Source organism: Myotis brandtii, unplaced genomic scaffold (assembly GCF_000412655.1).
Source record: "Myotis brandtii unplaced genomic scaffold, ASM41265v1 scaffold521, whole genome shotgun sequence".
NCBI lineage: Eukaryota > Metazoa > Chordata > Mammalia > Chiroptera > Vespertilionidae > Myotis > Myotis brandtii.
In genome coordinates this window covers 2688930-2704129 of record NW_005369870.1, presented here as the reverse complement: position 1 = coordinate 2704129, position 15200 = coordinate 2688930, and the positions used below count along the sequence as shown (strand labels likewise).

General features: G+C 41.5%; 1 protein-coding gene across 2 annotated transcripts in view; it reads left to right on the top strand.

Moving 5' to 3' along the window:
- Positions 1 to 15200, top strand: part of SLC28A2 (solute carrier family 28 (concentrative nucleoside transporter), member 2) — a 37664-nt gene that overhangs the window by 7829 nt on the left and 14635 nt on the right. For both annotated transcript variants that reach the window (XM_005877521.2, XM_005877522.2), the window contains exons 2-8: positions 125 to 221; positions 361 to 449; positions 9989 to 10083; positions 11363 to 11546; positions 13081 to 13222; positions 14142 to 14255; positions 14687 to 14764. In XM_005877521.2, coding sequence (XP_005877583.1) covers positions 183 to 221; positions 361 to 449; positions 9989 to 10083; positions 11363 to 11546; positions 13081 to 13222; positions 14142 to 14255; positions 14687 to 14764 — 741 coding nt within the window. In that variant the 5' untranslated portion in view covers positions 125 to 182. The remainder of the gene's footprint in view (positions 1 to 124; positions 222 to 360; positions 450 to 9988; positions 10084 to 11362; positions 11547 to 13080; positions 13223 to 14141; positions 14256 to 14686; positions 14765 to 15200) is intronic.

Sequence of the window (15200 nt, the reverse complement as noted above, 5' to 3'; positions counted from 1 at the left end):
AGCTAAACCTCTAAAGATTTTTAGTTTTGTTTTTTTCTGTGGGTAACTGGCCCTAAAAATTCTCCCTAGTCCCACATTACAGACTGGCCAATCTTTCAGCCTTGGCCCTGGATTTGTTTTGCAGTTGAGGAGAACAGGAGTTGGAGAAAACAAGTGGAAGAGAAGCCGTTGCTTTGTCCACAATGAAGACTGGCATAGACAACCCAGGGCTGGAGCTCACGGTAACCCACCAGTTCACTAGTAGTTCATGCAGAGCTTTCAGGTCTGCTGTGTAGCCTTCTGTAGGGTCTTTGGCTGCTGCCAATCCCCATCACCCCTGGCAGGGCCCTATGACTGACCCAGCTCTACCTGTGCTTACAGGAAGAAGGATTAAATCCTGAGGGACCCAGGAGGACTGAAGAGCAAGGACAAAGCCCCCCGGATGGGCTGGGGCCTTCCACTCACCACAGGTACGTGTGTTCTGGAATTGGTTTAGTTAAGGCCTAAGGAGCTAGGGTGGGTTCATTGTGGCCACTGGACTCAGGAAGCTCATGGTCGTATTGTAGCGATAAGACGCACAGCCACCTGATGTTACATATGCACAACTATTTGTATCTAAACCTGTGCGATATATAATTGGAGTTGGTTGGACTGACAACAAAAATAACAACAATGAGAATAGTAATAGCTAACATCTTTTGAGTACTCAGTATTGTGCAGAATGCTTTATGTAATTAATTTAATTTTTACAACAACAGGTGGATACTAATTTTAATCCCCTTTTTTTTATCAATTAGAAAATTGAGGCTTAGAAATTAACTTACCCATATCATTGAAAGAAACAAACAAACAAACAAAACCTCTTCTGGAATACTCAAATTTGGGGATGGGGAGAAAGAAAAATCAGAAAGAAAAAAAAAGGCAGAGAAGGACCACCACGAGGGACAACAGTGAAAGTAAAAATGTAGAGCCTTGAAAGTCAAAAGGGAAGGAAGTATCAAGAATGAAGGCACAGTTCACAATTTTGTCTGAACAGACAGGGGTCAGGGAAGTAGGAGTGAGAAAAATCTTTGAATTTGCTCATGGATTTGGTCCCAGAAGTAATGTCTAAGAAAGTTGTTTGGATAAAGTGGGTCAGATGGAAGCCATGTTGCATGGTGTGGAAAAGGATCTGGATATTTATAAAAAAGTGCAGAAGTCAGACGTTGAGAAGCTTAGAAGAGGCTGTTGAATAGTTTCTAAAGGTAATAATCCCAAATACAGAGTTATTTTTTGTTTGTTTTCTTTTCTTTATTTTTAAGAATTAACTTGGTGACTTCACAGAGAAAACAAGCTTAAAATTTTAAATTCTATTTTCTTCTTCAGAAAGTCACTTTTGTATACAAATTGATATATATCAACATGGACATGGCTGGTCCAAGTGCAATGGTACCTACAATTAATTGATCACAGCCAGTTACAGATTTTGTCCTGCCCAGTGTGGCTCAGTTGGTTGGGTGTCATCCCGTGCACCGAAAGGTTGCCAAGTTCCACTCCTATCAGGGCACATGCCCTGGTCTCGGGCTAGTTTCCTGGTAGGGGGCATGCCACATGTTTCACTGTCATAGCAATGTTTCTCTCTCTCTCTCTCTCTCTCTCTCTCTCTCTCTCTCTCTCTTTCCCCTTCCCTTCCTCTCTCTCTAAAACTCAATTTAAAAAACACGGATATGTGGGAATAGATTAGGAAAGATAAATCCCAGACATACTTTTAGAATAGAATTGACAAGTTTTAGTGATTAAAGGTCAACCATTTTCAGGACACACACTCAGACCCATCTTTATCCTCTCTTACTTCTGCTCTTGGTTCCTCAGGAAATCCTTAATCTGATCTTGCAATGTAAACTGATTTTAGCTTCTCTTTCTTTCCATTACTCTTTCTGAGTTTATCTATATATACATACACAGGGTGTCCCAAAAAATGTATACACACATTTTGAATAATTATAAAGGCAGCATTTATTAAAATACATTTTACTTTCAAAATTGAGCTATTAGCTGTTAAAGGGTATATACATTTTTTAGAGATACCCTATATATTCATATCGCATCATTATCCATTCACCCACTGATGGGCTGAAATAAACATGGGAGCACATACATCTCTCTAATATTTTGTTTTCATTTCCTGTGGGTCCTATGGCTATATACCCAGAAGTGAAATTACTGAATAATATGGTAGGTCTATTTTCAATTTTTTGAAGAACCTCCATATTATTTTCCATCGTGATTGAACCAATTTACATTCTCACCAACAGTGTACAAGGGTTTCCTTTTCTCCACATCCTTGCCAACACTAGTTATATATCTTGTCTTTTTGATGACAGCCATTCTAACAGGTATGAGGTTATAGCTCATTGTGGGTTTTATTTGCATTTCTCTGATGATCACTGATGTTGAGCTTCTTTTCATTGTTGACCAATTGGATATCTTCTTTGGAAAAATGTCTATTCAGTTTCCTCTCTCCATTTTTAAATTGGATTGTTTGTTTTTTTTGTTATTGAGTTGTATGAGTTCTTCATATATTTTGGATATTAACCTCTCATGCAATATATGATTTGCAGAATGTTCTCTCATTCTGTAGGCTGCTTTTTTTCATTCTGTTTCTTTTGCTATGCAGAAGCTTTTAAGTTTTATGTAGTTCCACTTGTTTATTTTTTGCTTTCCTTTTTTGTGCTTTTGGTGTCATATCCAGAAAATTATCACCAAGGTTAATGTTAAGGAGCTTCTTCACCTGCATTTTCTTCTAAGAGTTTTATGGAATCAGGTCTTATGTTTAAATCTTTGATCCATTTAGACTTAATTTTTGTGAGTAGTGTAAGATAGGAGGTCAATTTCATTATTGTGCATGTGTTTATCTAGTTTTCCCAACATTATTTGTTGAAGAGACTATTTTTCCCCATTGGGTGTTCTTGGCTCCCTTGTTGAATATTAGTTGACTGTATATGTGGTAATTTAATTCTGAGCACTCTATTCTGTTCTATTGGTCTATGTATCTTGACATACTAGAGGCCCAGTGCACAAATTTGAGCATGGGTGGGGTCCCTCGGCCTAGCCAGCGATCAGGGCCAGCCATGGGTGGAGTGGGGAGGGACCCCAGGAGGTTGGTCAGCCATGGAAGGTTGACTATGGGAGTGCACTGACCACCAGGGGGCAGCTCCTGCATTGAATGCCTGCCCCCTGGTGGTCAGTGGGCGTTATAGCTACTGGCCAGTCATCCAGGTGTAATGGTCGCTCAGGCTTTTATATATATAGTTCATACTGTTTTTATTATTATAGCTTTGTATTATAGTTTGAAATAAAAAAGTATGTCTTTGGTTTTGTTTTGTTTCTTCATGACTGCTTTAGCTATTTGAGGTCTTTTGTGGTGTCATACAAATATTAGGATGGTTTTTTCTATTTCTGTGAACAATGCCATTGGTATTTTGATGGGGATTGTGTTCAATCCATAGATGGGCTTTGGGTAGTATGCACATTTTAACAATATTAATTCTTCTGACTCATAAACATGAGATGTCTTTCTATTTTATTTTTAATGCCTTTCCTCTTGTTATGCCCTATCTTCTTTTGATGTCTTTCTTTAGGTTGATTTAATATTTTAAATGATTCAATTTTATCTCCTTTGTTGGTTTATTAGCTACAACTCTGTTTTTGTTATATTAGTGCTTGTTTTAGTGTTTATAACATACCTTCAACTTACAAGTATACCTTCAAGTGATATTATATCCTTTCATGTAAAGTATAAGAACCATATAATAGTATACTTCTGTATCTCTCCTTCCAGTTTTTATACTACTATTGTTTGTTTACACATCTTACTTCTACATGCTATAAACTCCATACTACTATTTTTGTTTAGATACTAAATTATCTTCCTATATGCTCCAACTTAAATGTACCTCCACCTGCATGAATCCTTATCTTTTTCCCTCCTTTATCAGAAGGCCTACTCTCCCTAAGTCTGAAGCCAACTTCATTATCATCCTTCTCTATCCCCTTCTACAGAGCCCTCTTTCCCCTACATCTTCAGTTACTCCTTCTCTGTTAGACCCTTCCTCAATCTATAAATGTACTCAAGGTTTTTCTTCTTACAATAAGCAAACAAACAACTCAACCTTACCTCAACCTTATGATATCTTTTTCCTTCATGGCCAAGTTTCTTGGAAAAGTGGGATTTATTTGCAACATCATTTTATCACCTGTCCATTCACTTCTCAGTCCCATGTAACCTAGTTTTCACTACCACTGGTCAGCTGAAATTCTCTTACTCAGATGAGCAATAAAAACCTACTTATCAAGTTCAATGTACACACACTTCATTGGAAATCTCTGCAGCATGACCTTTCTGACCCTTTCCTTCCTTGAAACTAATGTTTTGATTTCAGTGACACTACACCCTCCTCATTCTCCTACCTCTCTGGATATTCTTTATTTTAGTTTTCCAGGGTCTGTCACTTGTCTTCTCTTCTCACTCCTATATGTAATGTCTTGATTCATAAAACCATATCGGATGTCTGTACCTTTGTTCTAAGCTTCATCCCTATATATCCGACCACTTGCCAAACATCTAAACACTTAGATGTCACATATATACTTCAAATCAAACATTGCAACCGAACTCCTATCAGCATAGGTTTGAGGCTTCCATACTACTTCAGGTCCCAGATTGGGCTCTAGGCACACAAAGATGAATAAACTCACATTTCCTCCTCATGTCTGTTTCTCCTTAGGTCTGTTCCTCCTCCTATATTCTCTATTTTGGTGAATGACTAAGGCATGCATGGCAGGAACCTCATTATCATCCCAGTTTTCCTCCACTTGATATTAATCCTCTCTCCTAAACATCTGTGCCATTCACCTCTCATATCAATCTCCCCTGCACCCTCAGTTACTTCCTTTATGGCCCCAGTCTATCTCTCGCCCCACTGCCATCAGAGTGATTTTCTAAAACACACATCTGCTCACATTATTACCTTGCATACCTTCTACAATGGCTTTCCATTTTCTACAAGATAATACCTGAATTCCTAACCATGGCATATACCAGTAATCTCCATGACCTGGCTTCTGTCCCTTTTTACCAGCTTTCTTCCCACCATCCATCTACATCCTCCCTGCTTCCCAGCAACTGAAAATCATACTATTCTTTCAAAATGCTAGGCTCACTCAAGTATGCTTTTCCTCTTCCGGAGACTCCCCAACCTTCTCTTCTAACTGCCTGCAACATACCCACTTAGCAGACTTCTTCCCCTTCCTTTCCTATCAGTTCACGTCTCCTCTCCTTTGTGAGAGCTTCTTCAGCAATCACAGGCATGGTTACCTGCTTCTTCTCTTCTGCTCTCTTAGCAATCATACATTTTGAATTCTGGGATGATCCCTCTGAAATTCTAGTCTTACATCTGTTATGCCCAGATTTCAGGATCCCCATGAAACCACATCAGGGAGCCAGCCAGTCCGATGTAAAAGCATAAGAGTCTTTATTCGAGCTAGCTCGGCTCCCCGACCTTGCCGACACAGCGACAGGAAGCCGAGAGAGATAACTCTGTGTGGAGACGGGTTTTATAGGTGGGGGTTGGAGTAAGGGGAGGAGAAAGGACTGTGCTCTGCCGATTGGCCAGGAGCAAGTCGGTGTCTTGTTCCTGGGTGTGGCTAGCAGAGGCTTAGACTTCCGGGAAGAAGCTCCTTGCCAAGCACGTGGCCAAGGTAAGATGGAGGGCGTAGCCCTTACCCTGGGGCATGATGGAGGGCGTAGCCCTCGCCCTTTCAACATCTCTAGGTAGAAGCTACATGGAGTAATGGAAAGATCTGGATTTTAAATCCCAACTCTGCCACCTACTGGCAGGCTCAGTTCCCTTGCTCATACACCTAACTAACCTTGTGGTTGGGGGGAGGATGATTGGTGAGGTCTGGTAAAAGGTGCTTAATAAACAGTATCTGGTTTTTCTTTTCTTCACAGGCAAACCTAAAAAAAAAAAAAAAAAGTAGTCCATATATGCTCACACTCACTCAATCCCCTGCAATTCCGCTTTCACCCAGTCACTCTCCTGTAAACAGCTCTCTCCCACAGAACCAGTGACCTCTTCACTGCCGAATCTAGCATCTTCTTCTCATTTGCTATGCTGCTTGATTTTATCATCATTGAATATCACTGACCTCTCCTCCTGCCTAAAGATCATTTCTCTTTTTCACTTTTTCTCTTAGCTCTCAAACTGCTCCTACTATGTCTGCTGTGTCTTCTGGCTGCCCTATCAGAGCAACTGTTCTGACTTCCTGGGAGGATGGTGGTAAGCCTGGTAGGGATGGGTGGGGATGGCAAGATAGGTAGGTGGGTGTGAGCTGTACAAGTTACCAGGAGGGAGGTTGGGAAGGGTGCCTGCAGCCTATGTTACATGCCAGTGCAATTCCCAAGTGAAGAATTTTAGGCAGCCCTTCCTTGCTGGGAGCTTCTCCTCACTCCTCTTTATTTTGTTTCTCATTAGGGCCTGAACCTGATATCAATAGCTGAATGAGCCAGAGCTCCTTTGTCTTCAAATTCCTATTGAGATCTTTTTAAAAGGTGTAAATAAGGGCAAACTCTATTAGCACAGGAAGTCCATGATGAATAGAAACCAGGAGAAACTCTGCTAACAACAGAACTAAAGGGGCTGGCTCAAAAGGTAGTCATGACTCTCCCTAATGAGAGGGGACACTTTACCTGGGAAGATTTCACTGTCTGTCAGAGCCACGGCTACCTCTAACTTGGAGAGAACAGAGTTCTGGAAGGAAGAAGAGGATGGGTTGAAGGGCTAGTTAGAAATCCCATCACATAGGTCCTTCCTGTCTTAGTGTGAAGATCTGATGTTTTCTGTTACCTGAAATGGCCACAGCAAGCAGAGATTTGGATACAGTGGGAGGAAGAGTTCCCTCCAAGACAATACATCCATCACAGCTCAGCAACTAAGCACCTGGCTGCGTTCTGGTTTGGGTTGCCTTCTCACTCTACCTGGGCTGATGGGTCTCAGAACTGGTCATCCCCAGGTGCACAGAGGCTGCTTCCAGTGTAAGTTTTCTGGCTTCCCTCTGACAGACCTTTCTCTTGCTCTCCTGGGTTTTCCAACTCCTACTAGTATTTGGATTTCCACTTTGGCTTATTGATAAGCTTTTTGTTTCTCAGACTCAGTCACCCTTGGACACTTTTTTTAAAAAAATATATTTTATTGATTTTTTACAGAGAGGAAGGGAGAGAGATAGAGAGTCAGAAACATCAATGAGAGAGAAACATCGATCTGCTGCCTCCTGCACACCTCCCACTGGGGATGTGCCCGCAACCCAGGCACATGCCCTTGACCGGAATCGAACCTGGGACCCCCAAGTCTGCAGGCCGACGCTCTATCCACTGAGCCAAACCAGTTTCGGCAGACCCTTGGACACTTTGATAACTTCTCAAACCCTGTACAACACCACCCAGCTCTCCTTGCCCATCCAGTTTGAAACTAGTTGTGTACATAATTTTGAATCTGGCAAAGCGGTACAAGTACAGTACCCACTGACTAATTCTTTTCATATCCTCATTAAATAAATCCCTTAAGCCTTTGAAAAGATTCTGATCACTTCTGCCTGGAGGCCCTCACTCTTTTCTCAGACCATCATTTGGTTCTGGGTTGGCTCATTTCCTTTCTTTTTAGTTCTTCAAGCTAAAGCAGCAGATTCACCCAGGACCACAATGTCAATAGTCACTGGAGATGGATTTTCAGAAAGCTGTCCTAAGCTTTCTCCTCTAATTGAGAAATGATAGTACCCAGACCCTAGGAGTTTCCATAATTCTGTTTCCCTTAATTAGGAGGGTTTCCTCATGTTGTGGATAGGATCTCTGAGAAAATGCATGCACACTCTTACTGCTAGGCCTGACCTGTAGTGTCCTCTAATGTTATGTCCAGCTAGCATGGCCTATCATCCTTACCCTACTCTTTCTTGCTCTGTCACTTGAGCTTGCAGGCAGTAAGCCTATAAGTGAGAGGGTTGTTGTTAGTCCATATCTGGAAAGCCTCCCATGTACATACCGGGAGAACTTAACAGTGGGCACATGCTTCAAACAAGTTATGGGCAAGGTGTGGAATCTCAGCATCTATCAGGTAGATTACTTCTAAATTGAGCTTCCTGATATAACATAACACTAACCCTCAAACGCTACCATTATGTAAAGTAAAGAGCTTGGTGGTATTAGCAAGATCCTGGGCCAAGCAGGACGCCAGGATCATGAATACCTGCTCACATGCTTCTGTGCACTGCTTCTCAATTGGTTCCTCTTTTCAGTTGGATGCCCCTCATGGCTTTCCTTTCTATTTTTTGTTTTAATTTTTTAAACCAGAGGTCCAGTTCCAACTTGTTATTCTAGAATCAGGTTGTTAATGGGTTTTGCAGAAATGAGTGTTCTTTAATTGATTTCTGGTAGTACCCATTGAACTTTAGTTCCCAGGAAATGATCAAGTCTGATTACAAGGTGATGGCAAAAACCTTTTCCAGGCAGGTGACATATATTCACTCTTGGACTAGTGCAGCGGTTCTCAACCTGTGGGTCGCGACCCCTCTGGCAGTCGAACGACCCTTTCACAGGGGTCGCCTAAGACCATCCTGCATATCAGATATTTACATTACGATTCATAACAGTAGCAACATTACAGTTATGAAGTAGCAACGAAAATAATTTTATGGTTGGGTCACAACGTGAGGAACTGTATTTAAAGGGCCAGAACGTTGAGAACCACTGGACTAGTGGATGCCCACTCTTATTTTGCAGTGACCTTGCTGATCTGGCATGTGACTGGGTATAATTTTATATCAGCTTTACCTAGTGTATCAGTTTGAGTACCAACAGGAAACAAATGGAATACTTAAGTTAGGATAATTAGAAAAGGGTTTCTGTACAAAGAGACCATTACAAAGATGTGTGTAAGATGTAGTGGAACCACAAGGAAGGACAGTGCAAGAACCTGAGGCCAGCAACAGTAAACCGTTACTATTCTAGGCCCGAAGGGACAAGATGTAAGAGGACCCAAGAGAGTCAGATAAAGAAGATCTCAGTATGCTGACCTCAGTCTTTTCTTACACTCTGATCCCCTTCTGGGTTCCCCTGGTAGAACCCAACTAGATAAGCCAGAGGGCATGGGAGCCTATAGGTGTAGTCCACAGGGTAAGACTCCCTGGGCACAAAGCAAGGTGGAGAGTGGATCTAGAGGAGCAAATCAAATATACCTGGCACATAGGGGAAGACTAGTGTTAAAAATAAATTCTTTCCTTGATGTGTTTGTGAATGACATCCCAAAGATAATGATGTGCTTTGGGTATCTGACACCTTTCTAAGCAATACTTTTTATTCACTACATTCTTTATTAAGCCTGGAAAGGTAGCAGAGTTAACTCAATTGCTGGAAACCTAACACTTAGGAAGAGCCCAGCACATAGGAAGGGCTATATAAATGTTAAATCAAATTTGAATAGTCCTCCCTGTTGGGCATCTTCTCTCAGGCCCTGCCCACCCAGGGGTTATTGGTGTTTTCCTGCCAGTCTGTCAATGCACATCTGATTGGCTGTTCAGAGTTATGGGTTTGTGTGGTTTTTAGAAAGGAATGGTCAAAGCTGCTACTCAGAAGAAAAGGCCCTTTTCTGAATCTGGAAACTGAGCAATGCCTGGTCCCCAGGGAACAGGAAAGGAATAGGTCCCAGGAGTCTCTCCCTGATGTGAGTGTCCACCTCTGTGGTAGGAGATTACTGAGATATTGCCAGTAATATCTGGATTGGGTAGGGTTATTCTGACCTACTGCCCATTGCGATGTGGCCTTTGGGGCATTGCCGGGACTCTACCTAATGTCCCCCTGGCTGAATAATTTCCTCATGGAGAAGAGAAAATTCTTCCTCAGGCCAGGTCATCTAAGGTCTGGAATTGACACAAATGGGATGGAGTAACTTTTGTATCTTAATTTTTGGGTTCTCACCAGGGGGAGACTACTACAACCTTTCACCAGGGCAAGAAGTTTCTGCAAAAGACATGCCAGCCTGTTCAAGAAGATCCTGCTGGGCCTGTTCTGTTCGGGTGAGGTGTTGAGAATTCCTGTAAGCGAGAGACACATCATTTTAGGAATGTGACCTTGTGTCAAGATGTTTCTAAATGAGATACAACTTTATTCACAAATTGATCTTTTTTTATTTGATGTATAGATCTGAATTATTTATAAGTAAATAATCTGAACTATATTTATTGAGTTGCACTTCTAGGAATAAGTAAAATCTGAGCATAAACTATTTTTCAAAATTATTTGATAGACTTAAATATTTCAGAGAATCTGGGCTTGTGTCTGTTTTAGTGTCTTGATTCAATGTAGGGCATGGTCTTTATAGTCTTTACAAGAGAAACCTGTAGTATACACTACTTATTTGCTAGTAAGATCAATGATATAAAATATTTTTAATATATTTTATTGATTTTTTTAAAGAGTGGAAGGGAGAAGGATAGAGAGTTAGAAACATCAATGAGAGAGAAACATCAATCAGCTGCCTCCTACACACCCCCAACTGGGGATGTACCCGCAACCAAGGTACATGCCCTTGACTGGAATCGAACCTGGGACCCTTCAGTTCGCAGGCCAACTCTCTATCCACTGAGCCAAACCAGCTAGGGCTAAAATACTTTTTAAAACAGCAAACCTCTATTTGATATATATTGTCAGTGATGTATGGGATTTTGATGTCAATATTAGAGGCAGCTGGGATGATGAGAACAAAAATTATATTTGGGGGTCAGTCAAGGAGCTATGGGATGAGGACTGTATAGTAAGTCCTCACTTAACATTGTCAATGGGTTCTGTCACCTGAAGTGGAGTGCTGTATAATGAACCAATTTTACCAGAGGCTAATTGATATAAACAAGAGTTAAGTTCCTATGGCATCTTATCAATGTTATAATAAAAGACATATTTCGAGGACCTGATATTCTTCCTAGTGTTTATATGATTTTGCTCAAGAGGAAAGGTTAAAAGCTTTAGAAAAGATGACATTTGGAGTGTTTAAATGGTGGATACTGATCAAATGCACTCCAAATTTACTCTGAAAAAGGATATCAGAGTAAATTCAAGGGAGTTAAAGATAAGTGAAAACATGCAGTATTCAAACTAAGTTGGACTCTCCCTGGGTATCCTCAAGAAGAAACCAGCCATCTATCCTGGCCTTGAGAACTGCAGCTGGGTCTGAGGCTGGGGGGCAACATCGCTGGAGGGTTTTTCTTGCTTTAAGTCTCAGACATTCGTGACTAGAGCTTCATTTGCCCCTGGGGAGCTCTGACTTGTTGATCCTTACTCTGCCCCTTCTCCTTTTAGCTTATGCTGCCTACTTCCTGGCAGCCTGCATCTTGGATTTCCAGAGGGCACTGGCCTTGTTCGTCCTCACGTGCTTGGTGCTCTTGGTCCTGGTTCACCGCGCTCTGAAAAGTGTGTTTGGTAAAACATTAACAAGATGTCTGAAGCCCTTTGAAAACTCCTGTCTGAAGCTTTGGATGAAACGGTGAGTTAAGAATCTCAATATCCCTGGTCGCTCAAACTTGTCCCCCTTTCTTCTTTGACATTTCCTGAGCTGTCTCTCAGACCCTCACCTATACTTTTCAAAATCAATGCTCAGAGAGCAAATAACAACAGGCCTCTGAGCACTGGACTTCCGTCCAGTTTCTTGTAGCCTCTTGTATCAACATTGCTAGGGGGGCAGGAAGGGTTAAGTTTCAGAGAAGCGTTTCCATCTGTTTATTGTCAGGGTTTATGACAGAAATAAGGAAAATCATACTTTTCTGCAATGAAGTAATCAAAACAAAGAGGCTTACAGCTGCATTAAGCTATCAAATTGATTTGATGGTCATACTGGTATGTGTCTCCCTTAATTCCCTGATACTTTTTATGCTTTTTTTCTTCTAGTCCCCTAGATTTCTCGCACCCCACCGGTGTCTTTTACAGTTCTTTAGAGCTTAACCGGCAAACTTACTGTTCAATAAATACTGAACTGGATTTTATAGCAGCCATAGCTCATCTAACTAACTATATAGCATGTGCATATTCTTTGAACACAGGCCTGGAGTGACAAAATAACTTTTAGGCTGACAAATAACTTTTAGAACTCTCTATAGTGACTTTTAGTGACAAAATAACTTTTAGAACTCTCTATAGAGTTCCTGTTTTCTGCCTATTCTCCAATGGACGCACAGAGAATAGGTGTTAAGAATGTTTGTAACAGCAATTATTTGAAGAAACACACCAGACTACAACCTAAATTTTGGATCATTGATTTATTTGACACTGAGGAGACAAAGCTAAAATGACACTATTCATTAGCAGGATAGATTCTAGAAGCCATATTTTATTCACTTTAAGTGAGAAGAGTTCACAGTAAGAACAGCTCCACAATTCAACCCTGCCTTGTAATGCATTTTGTTATCCTTGTTGTTGTTCCTGAGACACCTCAGTGGACAAAGTACTCTTTTTGTTTTGCTTTCTTTTCATATGTGCTCCCCCTTCTAATTCTTTTCCCTCGAACTGAAATGACTCCAACACTCAGATGTGAGGAAACCTGTCTGTGCATTGATTGATCCAGCATGTTTGGTACATCAAAGGACCATAAGACCATAGGGGTTGGTTGGTGGCTTAGCCTTTACTCTGGCCCTCGGAGTGGTTGGAAATTGCCTGAAGATTCATGGGGAGGACCATGCATACTTTTCTTTCTATTAAAATACTGTAGTTTTTCATTAGTACAAGCATAAAGAATGAGTCTTTATCTCACATCTTACTGATATGGAAGCTTGAGGAAAGGAACTCATGTGCTTTGCATCCTCAGGTTGCACTCTTTCAGCTTCATTCTGGGAGTACAAGGAATGGAGAGGGAGCTGCTAGCTAGGAAACTGCTGGATGAATGATTCTCAAGAGATGTCTTTGTGTCTAATCTATTGAGTTATTTCATTTACCCTTGGGGTGAACTTCTGTTTTTTAGAGGTAAGGTTAATTATTTGTTATTCATTCACTGAGTTGATGACATGGTATTGGCATTCCCTCTTCAGGGTGTTCGCTGGAGTCGCCTTGGTTGGCCTCATCCTGTGGCTAGCTCTAGACACAGCCCAAAGGCCAGAGCAGCTGATGTCCTTTGCAGGAATCTGCATGTTCATCCTCATCCTCTTTGCCTGCTCCAAACACCACAGTGCAGTGAGTTTGGGGTATGCAGGGTGGGCCAAGGCCTGTTTGTTACTGATTACAAACTGCATGTGTCAAGTATTGATTACAATGGCATAGAACTAAACTCTTTAGAATCTCTGGAATTTGCTTTTTTGATGACTTTGCTCCTAAGAGAAGTTTTAAAGTTCTCAGAGGCTGTAGACCACTTACTTTCAAATGGTAGGTTATAATCCATTAATGAGCCTTGATATCAAATTAGTGGATCTAGGCCAGTGTTAAAGAAAGAACAAAAACAAAAACAAAAAAAACAAAAAAAGAAAAGAAAAGAAAAGAAAGAAAGAAAAGGAAGAAAATAGAATACAATAAAGAATCGGCTTGCATTGCACATAGGAATATTAAAGTATTGGTTATGATGCTTTTATTTGTATACTAGAGGCCTGGTGCACAAAATTCGTGCATTCAGGGAGGTCCCTCAGCCTGGCCTGTGCCCTCTGTTGGACATCCTTAGTGCTGCTGCACTCGCCAGCCTTGAGTCCAGCTTGTGGCTGAGCGGCCCTCCCCCTGTAGGAGCGCACTGACCACTAGAGGGCAGCTCCTGAGTTGAGCATCTGCCCCCTGGTGGTCAGTGCATGTCATAGCGACCAGTCGTTCTGCAGTTCAGTCTATTTGCATATTAGCCTTTTATTATATAGGATATGTATGTATGCATGTGTGTCATCTAACATGTAGACACAGTTTTAAAAATCATATGGACATATGTGGCTCTTTAAATATTACCCCACTCTGTTTCCCCCTGCTCCCTACTCGATCTTACCCCAGATTTCCTGTTAACATCCTTGGTTGGTTTCATCCAGAGTACCATGAATCCATGTTTAAAATTCCAACCAGGTAATGGACAAGTAGGGTTTAGAACTCACATTGGAATAACGGGAGTTCTTATTGGTCCCAGGTGTCCTGGAGGACGGTGCTTTGGGGCCTGGGTCTTCAATTTGTTTTTGGGATCTTGGTCATCAGAACTGATCCTGGATTTAATGCATTTCAATGGCTGGGAGACCAGATTCAGGTATGAGAAATTGAATGTGAGGGCTCTGCTCTTTCAGAACCCAAGAGAAAGGAGATTTGGGGGTGGGGGGGCATGCAGAGATTGGACTATGTCTTGTTAATGATGGTGGTGGGAGATCTGGTGGGAAAGGAAAGAGTATACTAGGGTACAACTAATCATATGAATAAAGAGAACTGAATTGCCGAGTTCTATGTCATTCAGTGAGTAGCTCATGGAGATACAGCCTATCCCCATCTTGTCAAAAGGAGACCAACTTCAGTAACAGTCCATTTATGGCCTACATGAGCACATTCGTACAGTAGTCCCCCCTTACCTGTGAGAGATACATTCAGTAACAGAAGGAGGACCTAATCATGCCTGAGTCTGATCAAATGTTCCTCTGTGTCCTACCTGGCTTCACTCTTGTTCACTCTCTCTCTCTTTTCTTTTAGATTTTCCTGAACTACACAGTGGCTGGCTCCAGTTTTGTCTTTGGGGATACGCTGGTCAAGGATGTCTTTGCTTTTCAGGTCATTATCTGTTTTGTAGGAAGGGATGAGGGTCTGTGTGGGGAGAGGTATAAAGCAGAGGATAAAAATGTGTGCCCAAGAGATCAGCCAGTCTACATACCAATTTGACCCTAAGAAGAGGATCAGACCCCATCAGTAGAAGGAACAGCATCAATCTCCCGCCCTTTGATCGTTACCACACTGAAACTGGAATAAAATAGGAGTGGGGAGGAAGGCTCCTTGTGGCTTGGTATTAATGGGATAATAGATATAATACATTTAAAATTTATTCCTAAACTCGCTTGTGTTAAAAAATATCCGCTGAGTATCTATACTGTGTCAGCTGCTCTTGGAAGGCTGAGAGTTAATTTAGAGGCCTGAAACACAGTCCATCTATGGCAATACATGAGCACATTTGTACAGTAGTCCCTCTTACCTGTGAGGGATATATTATAAG